Genomic DNA, 26,386 nt, shown 5'->3' with positions numbered 1-26,386 from the left:
CTTTGATCACTTCTTCTCTATGTATAAAAATTTCCCACAGGATTTTAGTTCTCATTATTCTTCTCCCATTTTGGAATAGTCTCCCTGTGTTTCTAACTATGGTTGTGCTTTCTTCCTGTGTCTACTCCATAGGGACAGGACACAGGAGGTGGAACTGCCGGGGAGTACACAGACTTGGCCTCAAATCCTGGCACGGTCCTTTATCAGCTGGATGTCCCTAGGATAGTCACAATCTCTTGACTCCCTTTTTATTTCTTTTCAAGACAAAACAATAGCACCAAAGATAGGCACTCCACGACTCATCTATGCATATTAACCAGTTGAGAGATTCAAGCATCTTTTAGCTCTAGACTCTTATCTCTCATGTCTTCATATTCTACATGGAGGCAGGAGTTCTATTTATCTCGGTTTTTTTTCCTAAAGAAAATAGCATTTTTTTCTCCAAAGCTATGAGATGAGATGGGAGGCCCATTGTATTGTCTGTTTATTCTCAAATTTGTGAGCTCAAACAGTTCTCTATTGTGACCTTGCATAAAGCCGAAACTGTAGGCACTCTCATCACCATGTGCCACTAAATTTAAAGATTATTTATTTATTTTTGCTGGTTTATTTATTTGTTTATTGGTTATTTGAGACTGGGTTTCTCTTTATTTTGACTGTTCTGGAACTCATTCTGTAGACCAGGCTAACCTCAAACTGAAAGATCTGCATCCCAAATGCAGGGATTAGAGGCAGGTGCTGTCGTTGATATAAGTTCACAAAGACTGAAGCAGCAAGCACAGGGCCTACCTACATGGGTCTGCAGCAGGTCTTCTGCATATACGTATTAGAGCTGTTAGCTCAGCATTGTTGTGTGGTTCCTGGCTGTGAGAGCAGATGGGTTGACTCTCGCGCTTGTTCTTCTTCTGTTGGGTTATAGTGTCCATCTTCAATATAACAGTTTTGCTTTACATTATTATATTTTATAGGTTTTGTGGTTGGTTCTTCTCTCTTGGAAGCCTGTTATTTTCTGATGAGAGACAGAAAGGGAGCAGACCATTAAGGGAGGAAAGAACTGGGAAGAGTGGAAGGAGGGGAAATTCTAACCAATATATGTGGTATGAGAAAATAATCTACTATTAATAAAAGGAAAAAAATTAAAGAATTTTAAAAAATATGTTTTAAGTTTCCACTAAAGTACCTAATACTGAATACTCAATAAATGTTAACTGTTATTTTCATTAATAGGATTATTATTATTTGCTTATTACATAACTAGTTATGACAGCTAGCATATTTTAACCTTTAATTATTAATAAATCACTGTGAAGTACTTATACATATTTATAACCTATCTTCCTGAATGCTAGGCCCATATTCCTTTCTACTCTCATTATTTTGAATTTAAAACAGTAACAAAAACATATGTTACTGGCAATAAAACTAGTGCCACCATTTTAGTAAGTGATGTCGGGCCATCTCAAGAGTGACATATTCTTGCTTTTAATGTGTATTTTATGACTAAAAGCCAGTGAGAATGCACCTGCAAGAAAATTTCTATTGCATTCTCAAGTGCTAAAGGGCAAAGTGGAAATGTAGCACCCCAAATAATAATGTTCATGTGTATAAGGTCGGAATCTGTACTGGGTATTCACCCAACAAATCTCCATTAAGCAGCTGCCACATGCTTGTCAAGGACCATTTTAGAAATAAACATAAGATTTGTATTCTGGTGAGCAAAGACAACCAATACTGTATTTAAAGCATTACATTTTAGGTAGTTAGGAATTTGATTCCAGATCATTACAGTGAGGCAAACCTTTTGGTCAAGTTGAGGCACACAAAGGTTCTTAGTTTCCTAGTACATAAAAAAGTTACATTTACATTACCATACAGGTGATGCTGTACAATAGCATTATGTCTTAAAATTCTAACAATCACCTGAGCTGTTGGAAAAATGATAGCGAGGGAAATGCTTGATGCAGGGTTTGTTTGGTGAATAAATGCTGCTGTGTGTGGAGCACAGAATGGACTGTATCCACAGGATGTGTAAAATGAGCAGCTCAGCTCAGAGGAAGATCAGAGAGAATCTCAAAAGACAGAGTACTTTTTCCCTTATTATAAAAGGGACCTCACTGACTATCTGTGGTTTACAACAGCTCCTTTCTTTCCCATAATCCTCTGGTTCAAATATTGGGTTGAGCTCTTCCCAGCTGGTGTGATTCACTAGGCTCCATCTTGCAGGTCATCATGGGGATGCATGGCTTAATATAGCCTTACTCACGTGCCTGCTAGATGGTGGCAGTTTCTCATCCTCAGTGAGGCTAGCCTGGGCTATTTAACATCACAATATCAGTTCAAGACAATCACAATAGAACTGTAAGCCCTCTTGAGGCATGGTCTCAGTCATTACATGCTTCCACTGTGACCTGATCAGTGTCACATGTTGTGCTGGATTTCAGAGATAAGGGGCTGAACTCAACCTCTGGAGGCAAAGGGTTAAACACAATTTGTAGACATTTTTAACCAACTATGGCATACTAGCCAATCAGTGATCGCAACTCAGATAGTATGTGATGAAGGCAGAGGCTTTAGCACTGCTAGGGAACAGTGCATTTACAACTGAAAAGTACATTCTGAACTGAGGGAATACCCAGCACAGCATGCCAACATGAGCCAACAAGGGGCTCATTGTAGTTGTAAATGACATGCAGAAGTGAATGTTTAAGAGATGGTGGCAGAGGGACAGTGAGGAGCAAAATGTAGCCGGGGTTGCAGACCATTGTAAGAACTTTGTGTTTCACTGTGAGTAAGAAGAGAAAAATTAAAAAGTCAAAATATTGTCAGAATTTTTAAGGAGTGACATTATTTATCATATTTGACACTAGTATCTCTTTGGCTTCTCTGAACTGTACTTGAGAGAAGAGGTAAACATGGACACAATAACCAGGAAGAAGATTGGGTCAAGCAAATGACAGTGGTGACTTAGACATTGAGGGCAGAGCCAATCTCATTTTCTGAAATATTTGTTCACTTAATGCAGAAAATATGTTCTAGGATTGCTGTTATTCCTAATGGACTTTCAGTTTTCTCTAAAAATATATCTTTATTTATTTTTATGCATCTTCTCCCTTTTCAAGCATTTGGAAATCATTCAATAAACATGTATTGATGCTGGCCTCCCTACTGGAATGAATGCAATTACCAAAGACATGTTGAATCTTTCAGATATCATCATTAAATGATAACTGAAGCCAGAGGCAAATAGATGTCTCTACAAAGAGCCATTGATGCTCTTCCCATTATATGTCTGCTTTATACTAAAGGACAGCAAATTGATTAGATCTAAAACATTATCTGGATTTTTAACCTACTACCTGGATTTAAAACGTTCCCTAAAGCTGCTGCACAACATCATTAAGTTCATGCAACATCTTCCATTAAATCTCTACTAAGTGAAAAGCAGCAAATCAGGGATCCCAAATGAGATAAAGTTCTCAAAAGCACAAAGAATTCTAATGTGGCATTGTAAGGATTAACCTCATAAACAAGGAAAGTTAGATGAATTTATCAACTAATATGATACTGTTGGCTGAGAAAATTAGAGATAAGCAAGGAACTGAGAATTAATGGAACTATGTATATATTAGTGGAACATAATATATATGCTACTCAGTTGTGAGTATCTGTTGTGTGTACTCTGTCGTGTGTGTGTGGGGGGGGGGAACTTTTAGCTCTGAGTTTTATAATCTTAGTGACATGGTATAGGACAGCTCTCTGATATATTGTTTTAAAACACATTAGAAACTAGGTCTGGGAACTTGCATCTATAATCCTAGCACTCAATAAGCTAAAATTTGACAAATTCTGTGACTACATTCCAATGAAAATTTAACATTACAAATTATAATAATAATCCCTAATGGGGCTAGAGAAATGGATATATAGCTGAGAGCAACTGTTGTGCTTCTAGAGCACCCATTTCCCAGAATCTAAGTAGGCACTTCCAAACCAATGGAACTCCACTCCCAACCCTGGTGGGATGTGCTTGGCCTCTCTGGGCATGTGCACTCACCTTGTTCTCTGGGATATATGAAGAAGGGTGGCTGACTTATAGAATAACAAAGTGGAATATTTACTTGATTTTTTCATAAGATCAATTCCATGTTACCCTAAAACAGTTTTCAAATGCTTTGGACACATTTTGCTAATTTTTAAAAACTAAACAGCTTTTTATTTGAATCAGCATCTAATTTTCCCTTAAGTTTATTTATTTGTATAATTTTAAGTCATAGAGGATATATACATATGCCATATTTTCCAATTGTAAATTTAAAAATTGCCACCAGTACTCAGATCCAAAAAATCATCCAGATAGATGCTTGACTCAAAGACTCAAATAAATGTTAAGTTATAAGAAAAACACAATTTGAGTTCTTATTCTTATAGTCTAGAGAAATTTTGTGCACTTTTAAATCCTTGGGGCAGGAAGATGTTCTCCTTTTAGCCAGCCTATTAATAGGAAGAAAGGCATGTGCAGGTGACAGCTAATAGCTAACACTGATGAATGTAGGTGTATCCAACAAAGAATTCACTGGTTGTGAGGAATTTCTGCAAGCACAGCTATGTTTAAAGACTATTTGAAAAATGCATAATGTACAGAAAGATATCATGAAAAGGCAATGTATGGTTTTCAGTATAATATGGTTGCACATATCATTATTGCGTCTACTTCTGATATCATTGGTCTGTTATTCTTATTACATCTTTACATTTCACTGTATCTGATGTTTGCATTCTGAATGACAACCTAAACTTCATAAATAAATTAAAAAAAACTACAGTTAACACTTTCTACTGTAGCATGAAAAATTATGACACTGGAATAATAATATGAAGGCCAGAGCAGTGAATACGTTTTTAAAAATAAACATGCCCTATGCAGCCCAGGACAGCTGTTTTGCTTCACATTAGCCAAGCTCTTAACAGCTTGCTTTACAGATATCCTTGAAATCAATCAGACATGTGTACCATGCTTTCTAAGAACGCTGTACAGTGAGAATAAGCCTTGGAAAGTTTAAAAGTGCAGGCGATACATACCAGAGGGTTTATAATAACAGCTAGTGCTTTGCTAATCATTGAAAAACCAACTGATAAGAGTTTCATGGCGCTGGAGATGTAGCTCAGTCAGCGGATACTACACACACCAAGCCCTGGGTTCAATCACCAGCACTATATAAACTGGGCATGGTAGCGCATGCCTGTAATTTCAGCACCCAGTAGTAGGAGCAGGGATATCAGAAGTTCAAGGTCATCCTCAGCTACATAGAGAGTTCGAGACCACCCTGATCTAGGTGGGAGGCTGCCCCCATAAAAGCAATTATTTGTCATAAAATAGCAAAGTATTTTATAGGAACATGATACATATGCATCAGAATGATGTCACTCTTTTCTGACTCAACTTTTAATATTAACCAGATGTAGAAAGAACTTGACAGCTCCTTTCTCACCTTGCAGATCATTCCTCATACCACCTATTCCAATATTTACTTGATTTTTTCATAAGATCAATTCCATGTTANCCTAAAACAGTTTTCAAATGCTTTGGNCACATTTTGCTAATTTTTAAAAACTAAACAGCTTTTTATTTGAATCAGCATCTAATTTTCCCTTAAGTTTATTTATTTGTATAATTTTAAGTCATAGAGGACTAGATTTAGAACACTGTTCTATATTTTCTTTTAAATAAGGAAGAGCGTGTGAGTCCATATTTACTATTTCATAGATTATTGTGCATAAGACAAAGTATAGGGGGTGCTATTGTGGAGAAAGGATGGGTGATATAGAACCAAGAAGATACACATGAAAAGGACATGAAGCATCTCATGTTGGGGGAAAGCACAGAGGAGAGTGAAAGGTTATCACTTAGAATCCAAAATTAGTTTCTTCTTAATTCTGCCTGGGGCTAGGGAAGGCTAACCATCCAATCACTGTACAGAGTAAAGCAAATTTACCCACTTTTATAAAGATGTCTTCTAAAATTTACATGATATTCAGAGTCTAGCAACATTGTATTGAACCCAGACTTTACATTTGACAGTCAATGTAGGATGATGCTAATATCTTGAGTAATGAACTCTCATTACATGTATATAAAACATAAGTTTCTCTACTTTAAAGTCTTATTTACAGTAAAGTTCTTTTCCTTGTCAAGATATTGGATTCATTTGTGGGACATAAATTCATCATGTGGAAGTCACAAGTACTTAGGCTCCATTGTGAGAAGACAGTTACTGCACTAAAGTGAACCTGCCATCCAGAATAAACAATGGAATTAAAAAAAAAAAAAAAAAAAAACAACTCATCAGGTTCTTAAGTATATCTTCTTCCTTAAAACGTTGACCAGCTGAGATAAATGCTTTTTGTTTGGCCTTGACTGTCACAAAGAAAAGATCAGAGACACACAGCTAATGAAATAAGTTATTTGCTACATGCCTGTGATTAGGTACAATTACAATTCGAAACAGTTGTACCTGAAGTAAAACTAGGTTTAGTTTTAAAAGATAATTTGGCATGCTTGAGTGATGTCATGGACTTACAAAATTCTGAAGTGGCTAACACTCTGGGGTCTGTTTGTTTTGTTTTGCTGGTTTGGTTTTCATTAAGATAGGGCATAATTTTTACCTAACCATTCCCAAATATAGTGTGTTCCTTCTTGATATCAACCCATGAATATTCAAAATGGACTGCTTATAGACTCCAAAAAGGGACAGTGTAAACTGTACTCTGTAGCTTAAGTCGGAAGTCCAAGTGTGAGAAACAAACCCTCACCTATATGAAATGGACTATATGCACATTTAAGCCAGTGAACTCAGGAAATTAAAAACTGGTACAGGCAAAACCAAAGGTACATAGAAACTAACACTAATCCATGTTGGGTTTTCCCCTTCAAGTTTCAGAGTCAGTTTTTAACACATATAGTAACTTGGCTAAAATATTTAAGTACACTCACACATACAGGTTTCCTAGCTGGAGAGTTTCCATGCCTGGGGGGAGGGGAGGTGACAATTGGTGCATTCTATACAAAGCACGTGTAAGGATAATAAAGTTGATTGGTTGAGCCTTGCAGCTCCCCCTTTTCTTCTCTTTCTACAGAGTAGTTCAGCAGCGGGGGGGGGGGGGGGTATGACAGGGTTCTCCCCCATTGCCACCAGCTCTACTAACAAGACGTAGGTTGATACCATTTTTATTGTTCTGCTGGGGTGGGAAAGAAACCATATGCTTTAGCATTTTAAATGGCTACACCAAAGAGAAAACTGACCCCCTCCCCCATCCTGCTGGACTTTGGGGTGGGTTTATTCTAAATATTCAGTGGACTTGGGATTAGCTTAATGTTTCTGCGCCTGGACAAAGAGGCAGTTGAGGGCAAGAAATATTAAGGGGCTTTAGAAGAGCATTGGAGTAAGTGAAGTGTGGAGTGGGAAGCTTAATCTGAAGCCCACCCCTCCCCTGGATACCAGGCAAAGGCAGTGAGAGTCGGAACCAGCTGATGCCTCTTCCCGTTTCCAGGGTGAAATTTTCACAGCAGCTAATTCTAAAGGGAAGAAAAATCCCTTACCAGCAGCGGAGAAGATCGTATCACCCAACCCAAGCTATGTAACCTTTTAGGCAGGCTTTTCAGAGAAATCCGCATTTTAAAAGACAGCATTCACGGTCCAAACCACGGGCCTGGAATCAGAGCTGGTATGAAAATATGAAAAGCCTCTTTACACTCTGAGTGTTTGAAACGATCCGATGAGCATAGCAAGTGTCTGCCAACGCTCGGAGGCTGCTGGTGCCGCTGCCGCCGCCGCCGTTTCTCGCAGAGGGCTGGACAGAGCTAGTCCTGATTTCAGCACCTCCGGCGCTGGACAGCTCTCTGCACGCCGCACCGCCGCCTGCTTGCTTTTTTCCCACTCTCGCTTTGCATTACTGGAGATGCATCTAAATTACGTCCTGTTCAACAACAAGTAGATTTTTTTTTCCTGTACGGGAATTACAGTAGGCGATTCTCTCAATTAAACTGCATTTTCTTCTTTACGGACTTGGCTGTCAGGCGTATTTATCCCGATCTCCCCTCCACCCCCTTTGCAGGAACGAGTCTTTGGGAACGTGGTCCACCCAGGGATGTAAAACTGTGCTTACCGATGCATCCCATACGAAATGCTTATGTGATCGGCTCTCTACCTTCGCCATTTTGGCTCAGCAACCTAGAGAAATAGTAAGTAACAAAGGGAAAACACGGTTTTAATGCAAAGGCAGGGACATTGTGGCGAGTGTTTCTCCAGGGAACTGCATTTCAAAGGGGGAAATAGAAAAGGTTGCAGGGTGGCAAAATCGGGTTGTTCTCCTCAGCTACAGTAGCTTGGCGAATTGAATTCTAGTTGGTGTGCAATAACTAAATCCTACCCAATTTTATGTCTTATAACTTGGCATTTCTGTAGTATAGTTTTGGAGATTTACTCTGATATCAGTAATATTCTGCAAACTTTCAAATAAAAATAATTGCCATCTCAAGGTTTATTTTAAAGCTGGAAGGCTGCTCTAGGGGAAATTGTGACAATGCTGTTAGGAGTAGAAAGAAGACCCCAGCCACTAGAGCTGAACACATTGCAGATCTGCATTGGATATTTCCAGCACAGGTTTTCTGAGGGTGTCCTTGGATACATATGTATTTTTAAATCAAATTAAGTTTTCATGGAGACATGGTTGTTTGGAACTGTAAAATCATTCCTTAAAAGCATGTAGATTTTTGCAAAGGAAAAAAGAAAAGAAAATTTAGTTTCTGAAAGAACGAGCTGTACAGAGCAGTCTAAGAGAAAAATAATGTTCTCACCAAATGTATTTTGAGAAAATTTTACAGAAAATTGAAATAATGACAAATAGATACTCTGATAAATAAGACTTTCTGCCTGAATCTGGCCTAAAAGTATCACTACTTTTGCTTATTTTGATGATAGATATACCTAATAATTTGATACAGATTTTGTGACACAGTTAACCATACAGTGTATTGCTTCAAACTTCTAATATAAAAATTTATGAAAACCAAATGAATTCATTAGTTATGGTCATGCTACTGTCTAAGAAAAGAAGCTATTTGGATGAGTGGGTATTAGTACTGTTTATATATTTTTTTTAAGATATAAGCTTATTTTTCAAGGTCATGGTTTTAGGGACTGACACTGGCACTATGCAAATTATCTCCATATACTTTGTTCATAGGGGAAAATATAATTGAAAAGCTTAAGTATAGCATTCTATTTTCTTCTGTAAACTTGGAAGCCAAGCAAGTGAAATTTCATGTGCGAATTCTTGACTCAGAACAAAGTTGTCAAAAGTCAGAAAGTTTCAGATTTTTCAGTAACTGTGCACCAGATTTAGGTAACATAAGGATTTATAAATGGGAGTAGCAAGATAAATCTTACCAAGAATCATATGGAGAAATAGCTAAACTGTACTTAGTTAAAAAAAAAAAAACTAAACTAAACAAAACACATGCTGCTTCAGATATCACTCAAAATTTCACCTACGAGTGATGATCGAGTTATAGCTTGGGGTCTTGTAGACAGCTTTAGTGGTGGGCTGTAATCAAGCATTTGAAACTCCAAAGACTTTATTACTTCCCTCAGAGTGTGAGAGAAGGGGGAGCTAGTCCTTTTGGAGCTTGAGAATGTGTGAACTGAGTGTTCTGTGGTTAATTAGCTGGTAACTAGAACAACTATTTGTGCTATTCCTGAGTGATCACTTACTTTCTCTGAGTCTAGAATTTTATTTTTTATTCATGTAAGTTCTCTTTTTCTTTTCTTTCCCCCTAACTTACAGGTCATGGAATCCTCTGGTACCCCCTCAGTTACCCTCATAGTAGGCAGTGGCCTCTCCTGCCTGGCCTTGATAACTCTAGCAGTTGTGTATGCAGCACTATGGAGGTATGTAATTAGTGGGTAGACCTGAGGTAGAGAACTCAGTTTCTCTGCATTAGAACAGAGAATTGTAAGAACAAATGTCTACTGTCTTCATCATATATGGGAACCAGGATTTTTATAACAGAATTAAGATTTCTGTGATAGAACTGGAACACATGAACCATATTTGCCTAATCTTCTGGCTTTTATTTGTCTGTGATAAAGATTAATAAACAAAACACACGTGCATACTTTTCTTCTAGAACATGACAGTAGACTTTGATGAGTTCTTCACATGTAAACACAACTCTCTTGAGTTTCTTCTCTGTGTGGATAATGTTTATATCAGCTGTTGGTGAACCTCAGACCTTAATTGGGAGAGTTGAAATGCTCTCTCTACAGGAATAAGATATCAAGTTCTCAAGGGCCAATCATGCTTTCAGTGAGCCTGGCCCAAGGGGTAGAGTCTTCTCTTAGATGAAAAGCAATAACAAAATGTCTAAGTTCTCTACAAATGGCCACTTACTTCAGTGCTTGCCATGAGTCAGATTTTTGACAAGTCTGATAAAGGACATCATAAAAATACGAAAGGAAATGTTTGGAAATTTTTCTTGTCCCATGTATTCAATTGCATCTATTTAATAGTCTGTAGAGATTTAATATTTTTCTAGATAACTTCTTTGGCATTTCTTAGGATGCTAGTAAGAACTGGGCCTGTGAGATTTGGTGTCTACTCCTGCACTGACAATGTAGATGTGTAATATGGCTGAACTGTTTAATGGATTTTATAATATTTTAACAGTTAAAGGTTTTATAACCATTGTCAATAGTAATATGGCCTAATATGCAATATTACATTAGTATATAGATAATTACCTATTGTTTCCAGAATATTTGATATATTTAATGTTGTAAGAGCTGACGTGCCTCCCTTAAAGTCTTTTATACTTACTTCGGGTTTTATACAATCAATAGAAATACTAAAATCAATTACTGCCTAATAAGGAATATTTATTTAGATTAATGTTGACATTTAAATAAAAATATTACTGTCCTTTATGGTTTTCACTCTTTTAAAAGAGTTGATTGTGAAAGATATTTAAATTATCAGGTATATTAAGTTTTTTATGCTTTGTGAAAAAGGAAAATATGTGTACAATGTGACCCAGGTATATAAAAGAAGTTCTGCATCCTTGTGGTAATATTGTCCAACAGGTTAACACTTACAGAGTGGCCACACTGATACAGGAAGAGAGGAAATTGAAAAATGCCTAATGTAGATATAATACTATAGAAAACACAGGATTATATATTTAAGACTCAGTCAGTCTGTTGTCCTGCAAGAAGAAACTGACAAACTTGGAAGAATACCATTTTCTATGTTGTATACATGACATGTCTCTTTTTAAATAAATGAAGGGATTTTCTAAGATACTGGGTAATTATGATAACCTCATAATTGATACCCATTAGAGTCTTTTAGACATTTACATTTTTAGCAATTTCTACTCAGGTACCATTTCCACCTTCTGCTACACCCCTCCCCTCCCCTCCCTGCCCACCCCTCATACACCTAGAATAACCAATGTAAATATATGACATATTTGTTTATCCACATGAGGTTTTCTAAACTTCAGAAAATGCAGCACAGTCACTTACTACAACAGAATTCTAGGAATTTCTGAAATCATTTAAGAATGTATTAAAATCTATCCTGAAGTGGAGAATTACAGAAAAAGAGTACCAGGAAATAGCACAAATCTGGATTTCTAAGAATTAAGTGGTCATCCCTCCATTGTCCATCCATAAGACAAGTGAAATAATAATTACAACTTGAAAGAAGTATCAAGACTCATGCATTTCTAAGTGGATCTTGTAGTGTCATTCATTCAAACTACCTTATAAAGACCAGGTACATCCTACAACATGTGATCCAGCGGGATTGAGATCCTCCTGTCTTTTCCTCTAATGAAAACATTGAGGATTAATGTATTTCTAGTTTCTAAAATGTATTAGCATGTGATTTACTTTATAGACAACATGCTAGGTTGAATTTTGTAGATGTTCCATGTGGTTATTTTTTTTAATTTTGTAATTATATTTATGTACAGAAAACTTAGTGTACATTTAAGCCAATTCAGTGGTGAGTTCTTTCGCCTTTGCCTTTTCCAGCTTGGCAATGAAAGCCACAGACTTAGGACCCAGGAAGTTGCCACCCCAGTGGCGACGGATCTCGTCATATCTCGTCATATCTGTCATGTAGATATTTTCTTTATTTACATTTCAAATGCTATCCCAAAAGTTCCCTATACCCTCCCCCGCCCTGCTCCCCTACCCACCCACTCCTACTTCTTGGCCTTGGCATTCCCCTGCATGGGGCCTATAAAGTTTGCAAGACCTAGGGGCCTCTCTTCCCAATGATGGCTGACTAGGCCATCTTCTGCTACATGTGCAGCTAGAGACACGAGCTCTGGGGGTAATGGTTAGTTCATATTGTTGTTCCACCTACAGGGTTGCAGCCCCCTTCAGCTCCTTGGGAACTTTCTCTAGCTCCTCCATTGGGGGCCCTGTGTTCCATCCTATAGGAGTTCCTATCTGTGAAAGGGGTTACAGAGACAAAGTTTGGAGTTAACACGAAAGGATGGACTATGCAGAGACTACCCCACCCAGGAATCCATCCCATCATATCTGTCATTATAATTGGTCCTAATAGCTCCCACCAGCTTAGCCAGAGCACCCTTGTCTTCCAAGTTAACCTGTGTGAAGGCAACAGGGATGTCGTCCAGTGGAACAGGCGCATCAGCCGGGCCTTTCCCTTGATGATGCAGTAGGGCACCTCCATCTTTCGACACAGGACAAGCAGGAAAACCACCAGCTCAATGGGGTCTACGTCATGGGCAGTCACTACCAGCTGAGCCTTCTGGTTCTCCATCAAGGTGGTGACTGTACTGACTCCTGCTCGGAGGGCCGGTGGTCTCTTAGTTGGGACTTCCCTTTGCCAGCAGTTTTATTCTCAGCACGGGCAGCTTCTTCTCTTGCTTTGTCTCTGACCTGTACTTGTGGGCAAGCTTATGCAGCCGAGTAGCTGTTTGCCTGTCCAGGGCCTGGGTGAACTGGTTAATGGCGGGAGGGACTTTAAGAGGATGGCTCTTTGCTGCTGCAGCCTGGCGTAGGGGGCCATTTGATGAAGCGTGTTAGATCTCTTTTGGACTGGATTTCCTGCCCAATGCCAAAGTTCTTGGGACTTTTCTCAAACAAAGGATTGACCACCTTTTTGGCCTCCTGTTTCTTGACGACGGTGGGGGCCGGGGCCACCTTCTTCCCCTTGGCCTTTTTTCCTTTGGGCATCTTGCTCAACTGGTGGAGAGAGCTCCATGTGGTTATTAAAAATATTCCTTAAAAATTGAAAGGGCTCTAAGTGTGACTCAGTATCTGTGTTTGCCTTTAATTTGTGATACTCAGGTTCAATTCTCAGAGACATTGCTTTCATTGTTATTAACACTATTGGTAATCATGATAATGTTGATTATTATGAAGATTGTTATGACAATAATAATATAGTAAGCTGTTTTCTCTCCATCTCTCCATACAACTAGGAGAAATACACTTACATCAAAAAGCACTTCAGTATGGCCTCTCAATCAACTTATTGACATAAATAGTTGACAATTTTTTCAATACAGAATACCATACATTGATGTTGAATATAGTGACATTTCTAAGCAGTATTTAATGCAACAATGACTCAGGCTTGTTGAGAAAAGAAAACATCTCAATAGTGTTCAGGGCAGCCAGTTGATCTTTTATTACTATGTCTGTTGTTGTTTTTCTACTTACAAACAGAAACTGTCACTGAAATCCTAGTGACAAGATATATGTTTCTACTATTATGGAATCCATTAACATCAGAAAAGATTTATAGGTTCTATTCACAAAAAAAGGAAACAACATGGTATACCTTTACCACTTCAGTGTGACTAGCACATGCTTAGCTATTCAGAATACATGAGACAGGTACAACAACTCCTGAAGCCACTTTATGCTGTCAGCTCAACTTAGTCCAATTTGGGTTTATTTTGTGAAGAAAATTTCTCTTACATTAAGACACCTAATATTTGTGTTTTGGTATTATTTTTTGTTTTTATTTTGCTTTAATTTCTGAAGTATGTGGTTGCTGCCTACATACTATTCAAAGATATAATGAGGAGAAAGAACTTTGTCTCAAATAGTATCTCCAGATGTTGGGTTTCTCCATCAAACATTGCTCAGAAAATCCTGTGTCTGCTATGGAATGAGAGCCCAAGTTATAGTGGAAATGGAAGAGGCTGACCACACCCCAAGGACAACGTTTCCTTATAGTTATTGTTATTCAGCCATTAGCGCAGAATACAGTTAGGCAAAATAGCTGCTACCCTTTCAGGCCAAACAGCTGGTGGAACATTTGATTCTGAACAGCTTTCGCTGTTACTTACCCTAGTGCACTGTACAATTCTATAGCGTGACATATAAACACTTCTTCCTAGGGGTAAAATATGGCGGTCATCAAGAATGTTCTTGTCTAATGGTGGAAGGTCATTTCAGGAGTGCTTTCATTGTTACTGTAAAGACTTTTGTTACTTTCTTTTCTCCAAAGACATACTCAAGGAAATAAGGAAAAGCCTAGCTACATAAAAATGCTTGAGTAGCTACTGATGTTCACGGAATCACAAAAAAAAAAAAAAAAAAAAACAAAACAAAACTATTCTTCTAGAATATAGGAGACTTGCAGGACTTTCCTGTTAGGCCTTAGCATTTTTATTGGCTTATATAGATGTTATAAATGTACATATATATGTAAAAAGGTGGTTATAATAATTGATGTAATTCCAAGAAATTTTATATATCCAGGACAAGCAAATACATTGTTCTCACATATGTTCAACTTAGGCTCTGTAAATTATGACATATTATAAAAAAAGTCTAAAGATTTCTTGCACATGCTATGTACTCTAGAAATAGGTACCTAAGGGGATATATATATATATATAAAATATCTTTATATGAAATCTGCGATCATAGCTCCTTTTTCCAGTTAATTCTACCAATTACACAACATGTATGAAATTTATCACATTTCTTTCCTCTTTCACTAGGTATATTCGCTCTGAGAGGTCCATCATTCTAATTAATTTCTGCCTGTCTATCATCTCATCCAATATCCTCATATTGGTTGGACAGACTCAGACACACAATAAGGTATGACGGATGACTCCTCCCATTCTATTTGTGCATTTGTTTTGGCATATACTTGGTTATTGGGTTGCCTAATAACTTAGAAATACTTTTTTCTAATAACTTTAGAAATACATGATTGTTACTTATCGCTTTTGTTTCTGATTTAATGTACTGCCTATGATGGTTCAGTCTTCTGTTGGCTTAAAATTCTTTAGTCATGTAGGATGTATAATAATCAGAATATGAATTAAGTATTACATCACAGCTCCATGTCTTCAAAGCCTTGAGACACCAACCACACATATTTTTTCTTTATTGCCCCAACTGTGTAGTGTTCAACCAGAATCAGACAGTGTCTATGTTTAGGTCTGATTTATTAACATATCAATTACTAAAATGACAGTATTAATGAATTCCAATTATGACATCACTGAAAATCTACCTGTAAAAGAGTATACACACAATAACCATAGGATTTGTGCCTATGCTTAGACCTTTCAGGATATTTTTTTTACCAAGGGCATTTTGATAGGTAAGTAACATTGCAGTTATTTTAGCATATAGTCACTATTTATCAGAGTGTGAAACTATATGTCCTGTTTCTAGGAATCGACATAAACACACACACACACACACACACACACACACACACTACACACTTCCTTCCATAAATGATTGTCTTTACAGAACTATCCTGTACTATATTTTAGGAAATCCAGCTTCAAATTACTTTTCCTGGGTCCTATTGTACCTGCAGTTGAAGGATGTGGTGAACATGAGTTTCAGCGCAGGCAGAGAGGAGAGTTGGAGGACATTAGGGAGAAGGAAGCAGAGAAGGAAGGAGGGAGGCTGTGAACGCTCTGTTACCATGCCATCCCTCCAGTTCTGATCTTCCCTGTGTGCTGGGCTTCAGATCCTCCTTGCTCACAAGTTCCCATCCCCAGTTCCTTAGCTGGCTGCCTTTGAGCTTCTCCAGGCAGAAGTAGTGCTTCCCTCCGTGAGAATCGTAAACTGAGCCAGGAACCCGGGAAAAGAAATCAAGACAGAATGTGTTTACTTTAAAAAAAACAACAACAACAACTTTTTTTATATAAAATGCTTATATCCCATCCCATCTCACACCGTAATTTCTAGAATTATTCCTCTCATTCGGCTATGGAGGACAGTGATGCTCAGTAGGGGATATGCTTGTAAAGCTTTTTCATGTCGTGTAATGTGAAACTACTAGCACAACTAGTAGAATTAGAGTTTTCTGTAATGGTTATTACCATAGTAAGGCTGTGGTCTACCTCATGACTCACATATAGAAAGGCAAAGTAATCCACATCTGTAATTTACATTTTTACTGATTGCATTCAAAATGAAAAGAGGCAATTAAAATCATTTAAATATATTATGTTTAATGCAATATACCTATAACATTACCACTTAGACAAATAATCACTATAAAAGTATGAATGTAATAATTTATCAATTCAAGTCTTTATAATCTGGTATATATTTTATACTTAAAATGCCTCTCATTTGAATTAACTTCATTTCAATCGTTCAGTGATGGCACATGACTAATGACAACCACTTTGTGATTGAGTATATCCAAATGTTACCAATATCCAGAAACTAGAATGTTCAAAACAAGCAAACAAAAAAACTCCTTATGTGTCCATTTTGGCTTTTGCAAATTTCTGCTGTCCTCGTTTTTTATATTTTCAACGTCAGAGGCCAGATGAGACAAGTCTTGTTTTCTTTTTCATTTCTGATTGTGAGAAATGGCTGGTATGCTTATTAAAAACTAAAGAGATATTTTATATGGTGTGGTTGCTCCCCAGGAAACTAAGTACAACATAGATTTCATGTGGTGTTGGAAGCATGGTGGGCTTGTTCCAGATTGACTATGCTCATTTTTAGTGCTAGTTATTGTTGCTCATGGTGGGGAGTAGAAAGTAGGTGGGGATGATTATCTGGTTTTCTCTTATTCTGCATTAATTTTGTGTTGTTGGCTCAGCATTGGTGTTCTTATAATTTTGGGATAATTCATATTACAGTGGAAAAGAAATAAAAATGGAAAAAAATTAAAATTTTATTCTAAGTCATTCTAAGCAATATTAGATTTCTTGGGGGAAACAATAATGCATCTGATACACATTTTGAATTTAAGTAAGTTGGTGATATTTGTGTTTTAGGGTATGAAAGGTTATACCTACCTTCTCATCCAACAAGATGAAAAATGTATATAGTTCATATAAAGATAATCAATATAAACTATACTCTAAGCAAGTGATATTTTAAAAAGTAAAATTATGGATTGTTGCCGGGCGTGGTGGCGCACGCCTTTAATCCCAGCACTCGGGAGGCAGAGGCAGGAGGATTTCTGAGTTCCAGGCCAGCCTGGTCTACAAAGTGAGTTCCAGGACAGCCAGGACTATACAGAGAAACCCTGTCTCGAAAAAAACAAACAAACAAACAAAAAAAAACAAAAACAAAAGAACAAAAAATTATGGATTGTTGGCCAACTGTGTTTTGTTTGGGTTATATGTAGAACTTAGCTGCTGTGGACAATTTGTAATTGGTCTGATTCTGATGTTTGACTTTCCTGACAAGTTTTGACTAGTGCTGGAGTACTTTCCACTTGAGAAATGGAAACACACGAGAAAGATTCTTGATGAGCAAATTATTTGGTACTACTGTCTTGTCTACTTTGTGTGAAAGCTGGCATTTGCTGCTGCTGTCCAGAATCATGCTGAAGTGTTGAAGTATAGTTTCCCAACTCTCTGCTCAAATATAATTGACCTGATTATCATGCTGTGCTCTCTGCTTGCTTTTGAATTGGGGTAGAAACAAGCCAAAATCGTCCACCGTTTAAAAGATGAATATATTCAATATTTAAACTATAGATTCAACTGCTGGCAATAAAAAGGGAAATAAATGCACTATCCTGTCTGTCCTCTTAAAATACTGTTGTAAAATTTAATTATAACTTGCTTCCTTGTATTTTGAGCCTTTCTCGTGAGGCAGCTTTACCCTTTGATCTCCGTCTGCATTTCAAAACCTCATCCAGGATATTCAACTTTCACTCAAATGTACTGGCCATGATTTTGTACCATAAAGTAAGCATGTGTAATTGTGAAGTTTTGTGGATTAATTTTGATGCTGTTCTTTTGAAAGAAGCAAGGAATATTTAGGATACAGAGAAGTTCAGAAAGTAGTTTGATTACCAAAATTTCTCCCAAACAAATATATTTGTGTTTGATTCCAATAGTCTGTGATGTACATTATTATTATAAAAAAATTCATAGAACTCAATAGAAGGAAGCAAAGTTGGACAAATTATGGTGGGGGGTGGGGGGTGATGGTGGTGGTGGCGGCGGTGGTGGTTAAGGAAATACAAGCAACCAACAAGTTCAGTTTACTTGGTGATAGTTCCTGGATAGAGTCTCATATCCAACCTTACTACTGGGTTATAATGAGATAGCATAGATCCATATACTTATTAGATTAATGCTTGTTTGTAAATCAGGAACGAAACTTGTTCTGTAGACTCAGGCAGAGCCAAGTTCTTTTATGTTGTTAGATACTTTGACAAAAACCTGTACAGAATATCCTCTGAAAGTGGACATAGAACAGTTCTAAAGCAGAGTTCTGTGGCCTTTAGTCAGTAAGACTCAATCAGAAATATACATAATCCAATGGCAAGTAGAGAATAATTGGGCAGAAAGCTGTGACCCTTTCTCTAAGAGGTCTAAGGTACATATTTCAGTGGAAAGTTAAATATAACTTATTCAAATTCTAGAAATAATGATAGTACGATGGTTTGCACCTTTACTTCAGTGCTCAGGAGACAGAGTAAAGGTGGATTTTCATGAGTTAAGGATCAACCTGTTATACATAGTGAGTTTCAGGAAAGCCAAGGGTTCTTAGATCTTGTCTCAAAAAACCCAAAACCAAAGAATACAACAAATAAATAAGCGAGAGAAAATGAAGAGACAAGAGTAAGGAATGACTAATGATATTCATTAACCTCTATATACTGAATATCTGTATTCTCACCAAAGAGAACCTAATAATGTACAACAATTACATTTGAGTTTGCCAGTGAGTTGTATGTTAATTATGCATAGACGAAATTAGTTTAGAAGGGCATGTATTTGCCTCATTGGATGTATGGACCTACTGAAAATAAAATTGAGCTTTATAACTTGTACATCACTGATTGATTAAAGGTTAAATTATTTTATCATATAGAAAATATTGAAGTATAAGAAAAGAACTTTAAGCCATTTTATCCAGCAAAAAAGGCTAAAGCCTTGAAAAATACTCAAATATACAAGAGAAAATTTTTACACTAGATTTGTTCTCTGAATACCTGAACTCAATGAAAAAAGTCTCAGTAGCTAATAAAGAGAAACTGGTAAGCTGCCTGCTGTGTTCTCTATGACATTTAGGCAGCTCGATTTCCTGATTTCACATACACAGTATTGCTCTGTGTCGTTAGCTATGTCTTTTAACTAAGAATTACAAAAAATACAGAGGATCACTGTCTCAGAGCATTTTTTTTTAAAACCACATACTCTACAAAGTTGCCTCTCTTTGTCTTAATTTTATTTCTCTAAGCTTTTGGTTGTGAGCTTTGACTTTAACAGCTGTGCCACCTCCACAGTCCACTTGGCATGTTTTAATTCTGCAATTTTTAATAGGATATTTAATAAAGACAGACGAAATTAGAAGCTTATAGGCAGTGGGAGAAGGTTTTCTTTGATCATACTTGTACATTTTAAAGATTAGACTCTCCATTTGGATATCTTAAATTGGACCGAACCCTCTTGTCTCTCCTCATTCGCCTACGACGTTCTTTGAGGATAAGCACACCTTACTCACACATTCAGCTAGATGCCAGGCCTATGTGTTTACCAATTCAGGGAACAGGTGCTGAGTATGCGCCTCACAGCTTCCATTCTGTTCCCCCGAGAGCCATGCAAACAGATTCTCTGACCTTGAATTTCATTTTTTCCAAATTCTGTTCTGGGGGACTCTCTCTCTCCTTCTCCCTCTCCCCCTCCCCCTCCCCCTTTCTTCCCCTCCCTCTCCCCCCCCCTCTCTTTCTCTCTCTCTCTAACTGGAAAGCCTAAGTATTTAAAATGTTCCATTTCTAGTTATGACCTGGAACATGATGCACAGCCTTAGCGCTCCTTGTCCCAGTTATATGAGCTAGTACTTGTGACTATTTGAACCCAGAGCCCAGTGAGCATTCCTTGAATGTCTGTGGTGATTGTAGATAGTAATGGATGCCTTATTTACAGCTGATTCTGTTCTCTTTTGAGCTTCAGATTTCCTCTTGTCAAATTTCCTCCTCTCTGCTAGCTTCACGGTTTGTGTCCTCTTGCCACATTGACACACTTTTAAAACACTGAGTGCCTTTTGAGGAGTCTCCAACCAATTACAATTACATATGCTTGAACTTCGGAAGTTACCCTTAATATCTCTGTCCTGCCCCCCACCCCACCCCCAATACAAGGCCAAAATTTCATCAACCTCTGCCAGTTGAACTCTCAGTTTTCAAAGTCAGCCCTGTCTCTATCAGATACACTTGCTGCATCCTAACATCATTAAACCCACTCTGCCCCTTAGCTCAACTCACAGAATTAGAATTCAAATATGCTCCACAACCATACATATTGTCTACAGAAGTGATTTTCAAATTGTGACCATAGGAAAGGAATGGAACATATTTTAATCATAGTTTGTATTCACTACTCTGTCTTCATTGATGTATTAGAATTCAGGAATAAATTTTACTTGAGAGTTCTACAACTTCTAAGACTGCACTGACCTTGAACATGATTCTGCTGACCTCTCCACCTTCCTATTTTATTGGGTTTTATTTCATCACATCTGAAACAAATATGGAAGATGAGCCTGAAGTGAAGGAAATGGGTCAGTGGAGTTTTGTTGAGGCAGATGTATCGTTGCCTAATCACTCTGTTAATTTCCTACTCTCCCTGTGGCCTATGCTGAAGCAAACAGCCTCATCTCCTAGATGTACCTGCTTCCAAGATACCCTGCCTCAGGCCCAGAATCATGCAATCAAAGACTATAGATTGAGACCTCTAAAACCAGGAGCTACACCAAATCTTCCTCTCTTTAACAATGCTTATATCTGGTACTTTGTCATAGGACACAAAGAGCTAACACCTAAATCCATTTACAGAAACCACCATTTGGGTCTATCAAGTTAGCAATAGGTTTATAAAGGATGAGTATTTCCTACCCTGGACAATATCTCAAATAATATGATAAAGATTTATTTCCTGGGGATCTGTTTTCTTCAAGTTCCAAGTGATAGACAGCATGCTGTGAAGAAAATCTTGTTCTTGGATTTTAGTCAAAGACACTAGCACCTAACAAATATGGATCTTTTCATAAAACCATCTTTATAACCTTTCAAAGTGTACCTACTTAAAATTCTTTCCCTGTCAGACAACTGCTGCCAATAATTTCCCAAATGCGTATTTATTATCGCTCGGATATACATGACTCTAATGGCTGAAGCAAAGACTCTTACTTAGATTTATTAAAATCTAATTTGTTGATTGGCTTCGGTGTTTGTAAAAGGATTCAAATGTAATCCTTCTGTATAATTCATTTGAGTCTATTTTGAGGCATTCTGTTACCTCCACTAAGGTTCTTAGGAATTCCTTAAAATCTGTTTAAACTAAGGAAGCAAACAGTTGGTTCAGTTCTTAGTGTTGCCAGCCCCTGGTATGCAAGGACTATTTTGTCCTTTAGTAGGATTTCAAAGAGTTTTTTATTCCACTGTAACCATGTGGCTGTTTTGGTTATAAATGTCCAACTTTCCACAGAAAAGGACAGAGTCCCTGTGAACACAGGATAGAAGATCAGCATGAAAGATGTGTTCTATACAAAGGCAATGCAAGTAGAATTGCTTGACAGGCTGGAGTTACCATAAAGGTTGAGATGTCAGGAACGAACTAACTTTGAGAGACCAGAAAGCCGGGTTTGGATTCTTAGTGAGTATTCCTGATTCCAGCATAAAAAAACAGAAATATTGCCCAAGAGGGAGTATTCATTCAGCAGATGTCAGGGCAGTGTCCAGACAGCAGCTGAGATTGTCAAGTCTACTCTGATTACCAACTGGTCCTCAGGGAGTGGTGCAGTACAGAACCTCCTTGCCTTAAGCCAGTAGTTTTCAACCTGTGGGCCGTGACCCCTTTGGGGGCCAAATGACCCTTTCACAGGGGTCGCATATCAGATATCCTGCATATCAGATATTTACATTAAGATTCATAACACTAGCAAAGTTACAGTTATGAAGTAGCAATGAGATAGCTTTATGGCTGAGGGGTCACCACAGAATGAGGAACTGGATCAAAGGGTTGCAGCTTTAGAAAGATCAAGAACTACTGCAGCAATCGCTGACTTCTCTCCCGTCAACCTCACTTCAGACCTGGTCCTCAGGACCTCTCGTTTGGCTTATTAGAGTCACTCTGTGGTTCATCTTCTCTTTGTCACGAGAATGTACTTACGTTTATTGACTTGGTCATCCTCTGATCTTCTTTAGTGGTTTAAAGGGGTCACAATTATGCTGAACACTACCACACTCAGGGCTGTTTCTGGGATGTCAGTAGTCTTGATGGAAAATTAAAACGATAGTCTTTCTATGGAGATAAATTATGAAAATAATCGTCTCCCTCATGCTGCAAAGGCAAAAGCAGGATTTCTGGATGACAGCAGGAAGAGTATCCCTAGTGGGATGCAGGTCAGAGGAAGTGTCATCATCGCGGCGCTTACTTTTCTCTGCCTGACAAACTTCTACCACACTGTAGGAAATGACATCAGCAAACTATCTTACTATTGCTCCTTCAACACACCATGTAATCTGTAACATCCCTCTACTTTTTGAGTAATCACTTTCTCTAATAACAGCAGTCCCCTACCTGTGGGTCAAAACAGGGTTCTATACCAGGTACCCCCCATATCTGATATTTATATTACAACTCAACTGTAGCAAACTTACAGGTATGAAGTAGTAACAAAATAATTTTATGGTTTGGGGTCACCACTACATAAGGAACTATATTAGAGGGTCATAGCATTAGGATGATTCAGTAGTCCTGTTTTATCAGTTCATTTGCTGAAAAACACTGGCCACTCTAATTCTCTAGACTTGTGTTTTCCTACTTCCAGACTTTAAAATTCCTAAGAATAGTATTATTTTATATATGCCATGAAATGAATAATGTCATGTGAATGAATGAAGTTATGGATCTACTAATGAGATATAAAATAGCAAAATGAAAGCCACTTCTTCACCAGACGCCCTATTATAAATATATATATATATATATATATATATATATATATATATGCAGCCCAGTCATATTTTGTTGGTACTATTGTTCTCTGATGAGATGAGGGAGTTACAGGAAACTGGAGATGTAGCGGATACTTTTAAGGCTCTGTGTTGGAGGTAGATGTTTGAGTTAAATCAGATCTTATCTGAAATAGAATTGAGAACTTTAGCTCTCCAAGACTCCTATAAAGAGGCTGAAAATTATGTTTTTCTCCCCTATAAGCAGCCAAACCAATAAAGGAATAAAACTTCTTCTATTTGATTTTTTTTTAACCTTTACATACATGATATGAACTGGCGAAGATATGCCGAAGTCTAGGTGCTTATTAGAATCCCTAATGTACTGTAAAATAGCAATGTGCTATGTAAAAACAGAAAGCAGACATGAATACAAAGACACTGAAAGGCCCTCAAAGTGAGAGAAACAATAAAGCCTGCTTCCCCTTACAGTCCTGGGGATTGAACCCAGGCTAGTGAAGATCTCCACCACTGCCCTCAACCCTTATAATAGAGTTCTCAGCAGTCCAATATGCCAGTGACATTTTTGCTGATGATCCCTTACACTGGAGATAGAAATAATGTGAAGAATAAGACAGCAAGCACTCTTTCAATCACAGTCCAGAATCGACATGCAACATTAGCTAACTCTAGTGTAAATGGTAACCATCCTGGGTTGTGTTGGCTTTTGCAGTCTTTACTAAACCCACTGAACTCCACTGAGGCGGCTCTCATTACACACTGCCGCAAAGGAGAGGGTGTAATCTGGAATCATCATTTGCCAACCTTAGGCAACTTGAATTTTCAAAATCTATTCATGTATGTACAGGTGGAAGAACTTCAGCGTAAGTTAAGGCTGGCCTATATTTAGACTGGCACTTTTATGGAAAAAATGACCTCAGGTTCTGAAATATCTACTTAAGAGTTAGCCCGTGTAGCCTGCAGAACTGGAACAGGGCGCCAATGACAATGTAAGAAAAGGCTTCCACAGAGATGAAAAGGGTGCAGACCGCTTTGAGTCCCTTTTTTTAGAGCAATAACCTGAACACAGAATTCCTTCACTTGTAGTGAAGATTGGTTGCCAGTATAGAAAATACAAAAGCTTGAATCAAATCACTCAGAACCAAGTAGGGCACTTTATAAGTTGAAGAAGCTGAAAGTGCCTAACAAATGCCCAATACGTGAGACAACAAAGCTTGCTTCCTTTGAAGAAGAAAACTTCCTAAAGTAGAGCAGGAAACATTAAGTCTTTTATTGGAGATAGTCTCTCATCTTGACAATTTTAGCCGAGAAGTAATACCAGAAACAAAATGAAGAATACCGCTAATCCCCACTTTGTTCCCCCATAGAGTCCCGGTCTACCTCTCGGGCCTCCTGACTTAAGGTTGGATATTAGTATGTATATTAGATCACAGACGTTGCTACCGCAAGTCTAAGAACTAAAGAGCTATAATCAGGAGTAAAAGGACATACATTTGAATGTGAAGATTAAAGTCTCCTTCTGAACTTCTGCAATGGCCAGTCAGTTCGTTTTTGAATGCTATTCCATAAAGAAAGGAGTGACACCGGATTGAGCTAAAACTGGCTTTTAACCAGAAAATGCAATATGTATGAAATTCAAAAATGAGTAAGTCACAATATGTGTACTTATTCTAGGCTGTTAAGCTGAATCCAAAGTTAAAAGGCTTTAGCTGTTCTGTAAAGAGGAAGTGATTAGTGTTATAGTTAGAAACGTAAACAAAAACATATTCATTAAAGCTCGAGATGCACTCTGCTACATCAGACTAGAAAAGGCTTCAGTTTTTATTTGATGTCTCCACAGAGTGTCTTTTGTAGATGATGCATCTGTATATATATACATGAGTAGAACCACAGAAGTTTCACATGAATATGATTTGTATTTCTTTAAAATTCCCACTGGCAATTAGATCCTATTTGTGTTTTAAAGGGATCTTTCCTAATGGATAAGAATGATGTTCGTTGCTTTTGCAAGATACAAAGTAGTTCTTGTTCTTTTAGCCATATAGATTTTTATTTGTTTGGTTTTGTTGTGGTGGTTGAAAGTAATAGTGATAATAATAACATCTATTTCCCAACCCGTGAGATAAAGCTGGAAAATGAATCTCTTAGGCCTAAGGGAAAGCACACTTTATTCCAGTTAAAGGTACACCTGAACTGGCTAGTGATTGCTACCTAACAGAATCCCTGTAAACCTAGTGTCTTTCGAAAGCAATGAGTATCTCTCTTTATTGTTTCCATGAGTCAGGCACAAAGGGCTGATCTAGCTGGACAGTGCTGGACCATGGGCTCTGGTCTCTTTGCAACACTAGGCCATGGGTACCGATCTGAAGGGTTGGTTGGGCTGTAAAGCCACCAGGTCTGACGGTTGCAGGTGAGATGCAGCCTTCACCGGGGCTGTAAGCTGCACCACTTAGCTGTTGCATGCCATTGGTCAGGTAACTTACCTGTTGCCATAACCAGCATGGTAGTCTGAGCATCGTAAATCAGATCGTGATGCATGTCCATGTAAAACCCCAGACTAAATGAAGCTTTATTGCATTCAGAATGAAATTCAAAGCCTGTAACGCTGCCCTTGAGCCTCCACATGCCTTAGCTTCCACATCCATTCACCTTATTACCTCATACGCCTGACAATTCCTTTCTTTCAAGGTCTTCTTTCTGTGCTGACCATCCAACGTAGCCATGGCCATCCGGTCACCAGCATGGTGGCCATACTCCTAAATTAGACTTACTGCGTGCAATTATAAGCAGTCACTTTCAAAGCTTCCCCATCTGTCAGCACTCTGCCTAGCATGCAACTCCTTTTTCCACTTCCTGATTTACAACACACACACACACACACACACACACACACACACACACA

The 26,386-nt window shown here is 37.9% G+C and overlaps 1 protein-coding gene across 1 annotated transcript in view; it reads left to right on the top strand.

Annotated features, from left to right (window-relative positions):
* Adgrb3 (adhesion G protein-coupled receptor B3) overlaps positions 1 to 26,386 on the top strand; it is a 719,524-nt gene that overhangs the window by 560,221 nt on the left and 132,917 nt on the right. The window contains exons 17-19 of the mRNA XM_021197371.2: positions 8,113 to 8,239; positions 9,844 to 9,947; positions 15,056 to 15,158. Of these exons, the coding sequence (XP_021053030.1) occupies positions 8,113 to 8,239; positions 9,844 to 9,947; positions 15,056 to 15,158 (334 nt within the window). The remainder of the gene's footprint in view (positions 1 to 8,112; positions 8,240 to 9,843; positions 9,948 to 15,055; positions 15,159 to 26,386) is intronic.

This window comes from Mus pahari, chromosome 5, assembly GCF_900095145.1.
Source record: "Mus pahari chromosome 5, PAHARI_EIJ_v1.1, whole genome shotgun sequence".
NCBI classification, from domain to species: domain Eukaryota; kingdom Metazoa; phylum Chordata; class Mammalia; order Rodentia; family Muridae; genus Mus; species Mus pahari.
The sequence above is the reverse complement of the archived record's forward strand: the minus strand, read 5'-3'. Positions and strand labels throughout refer to the sequence as shown.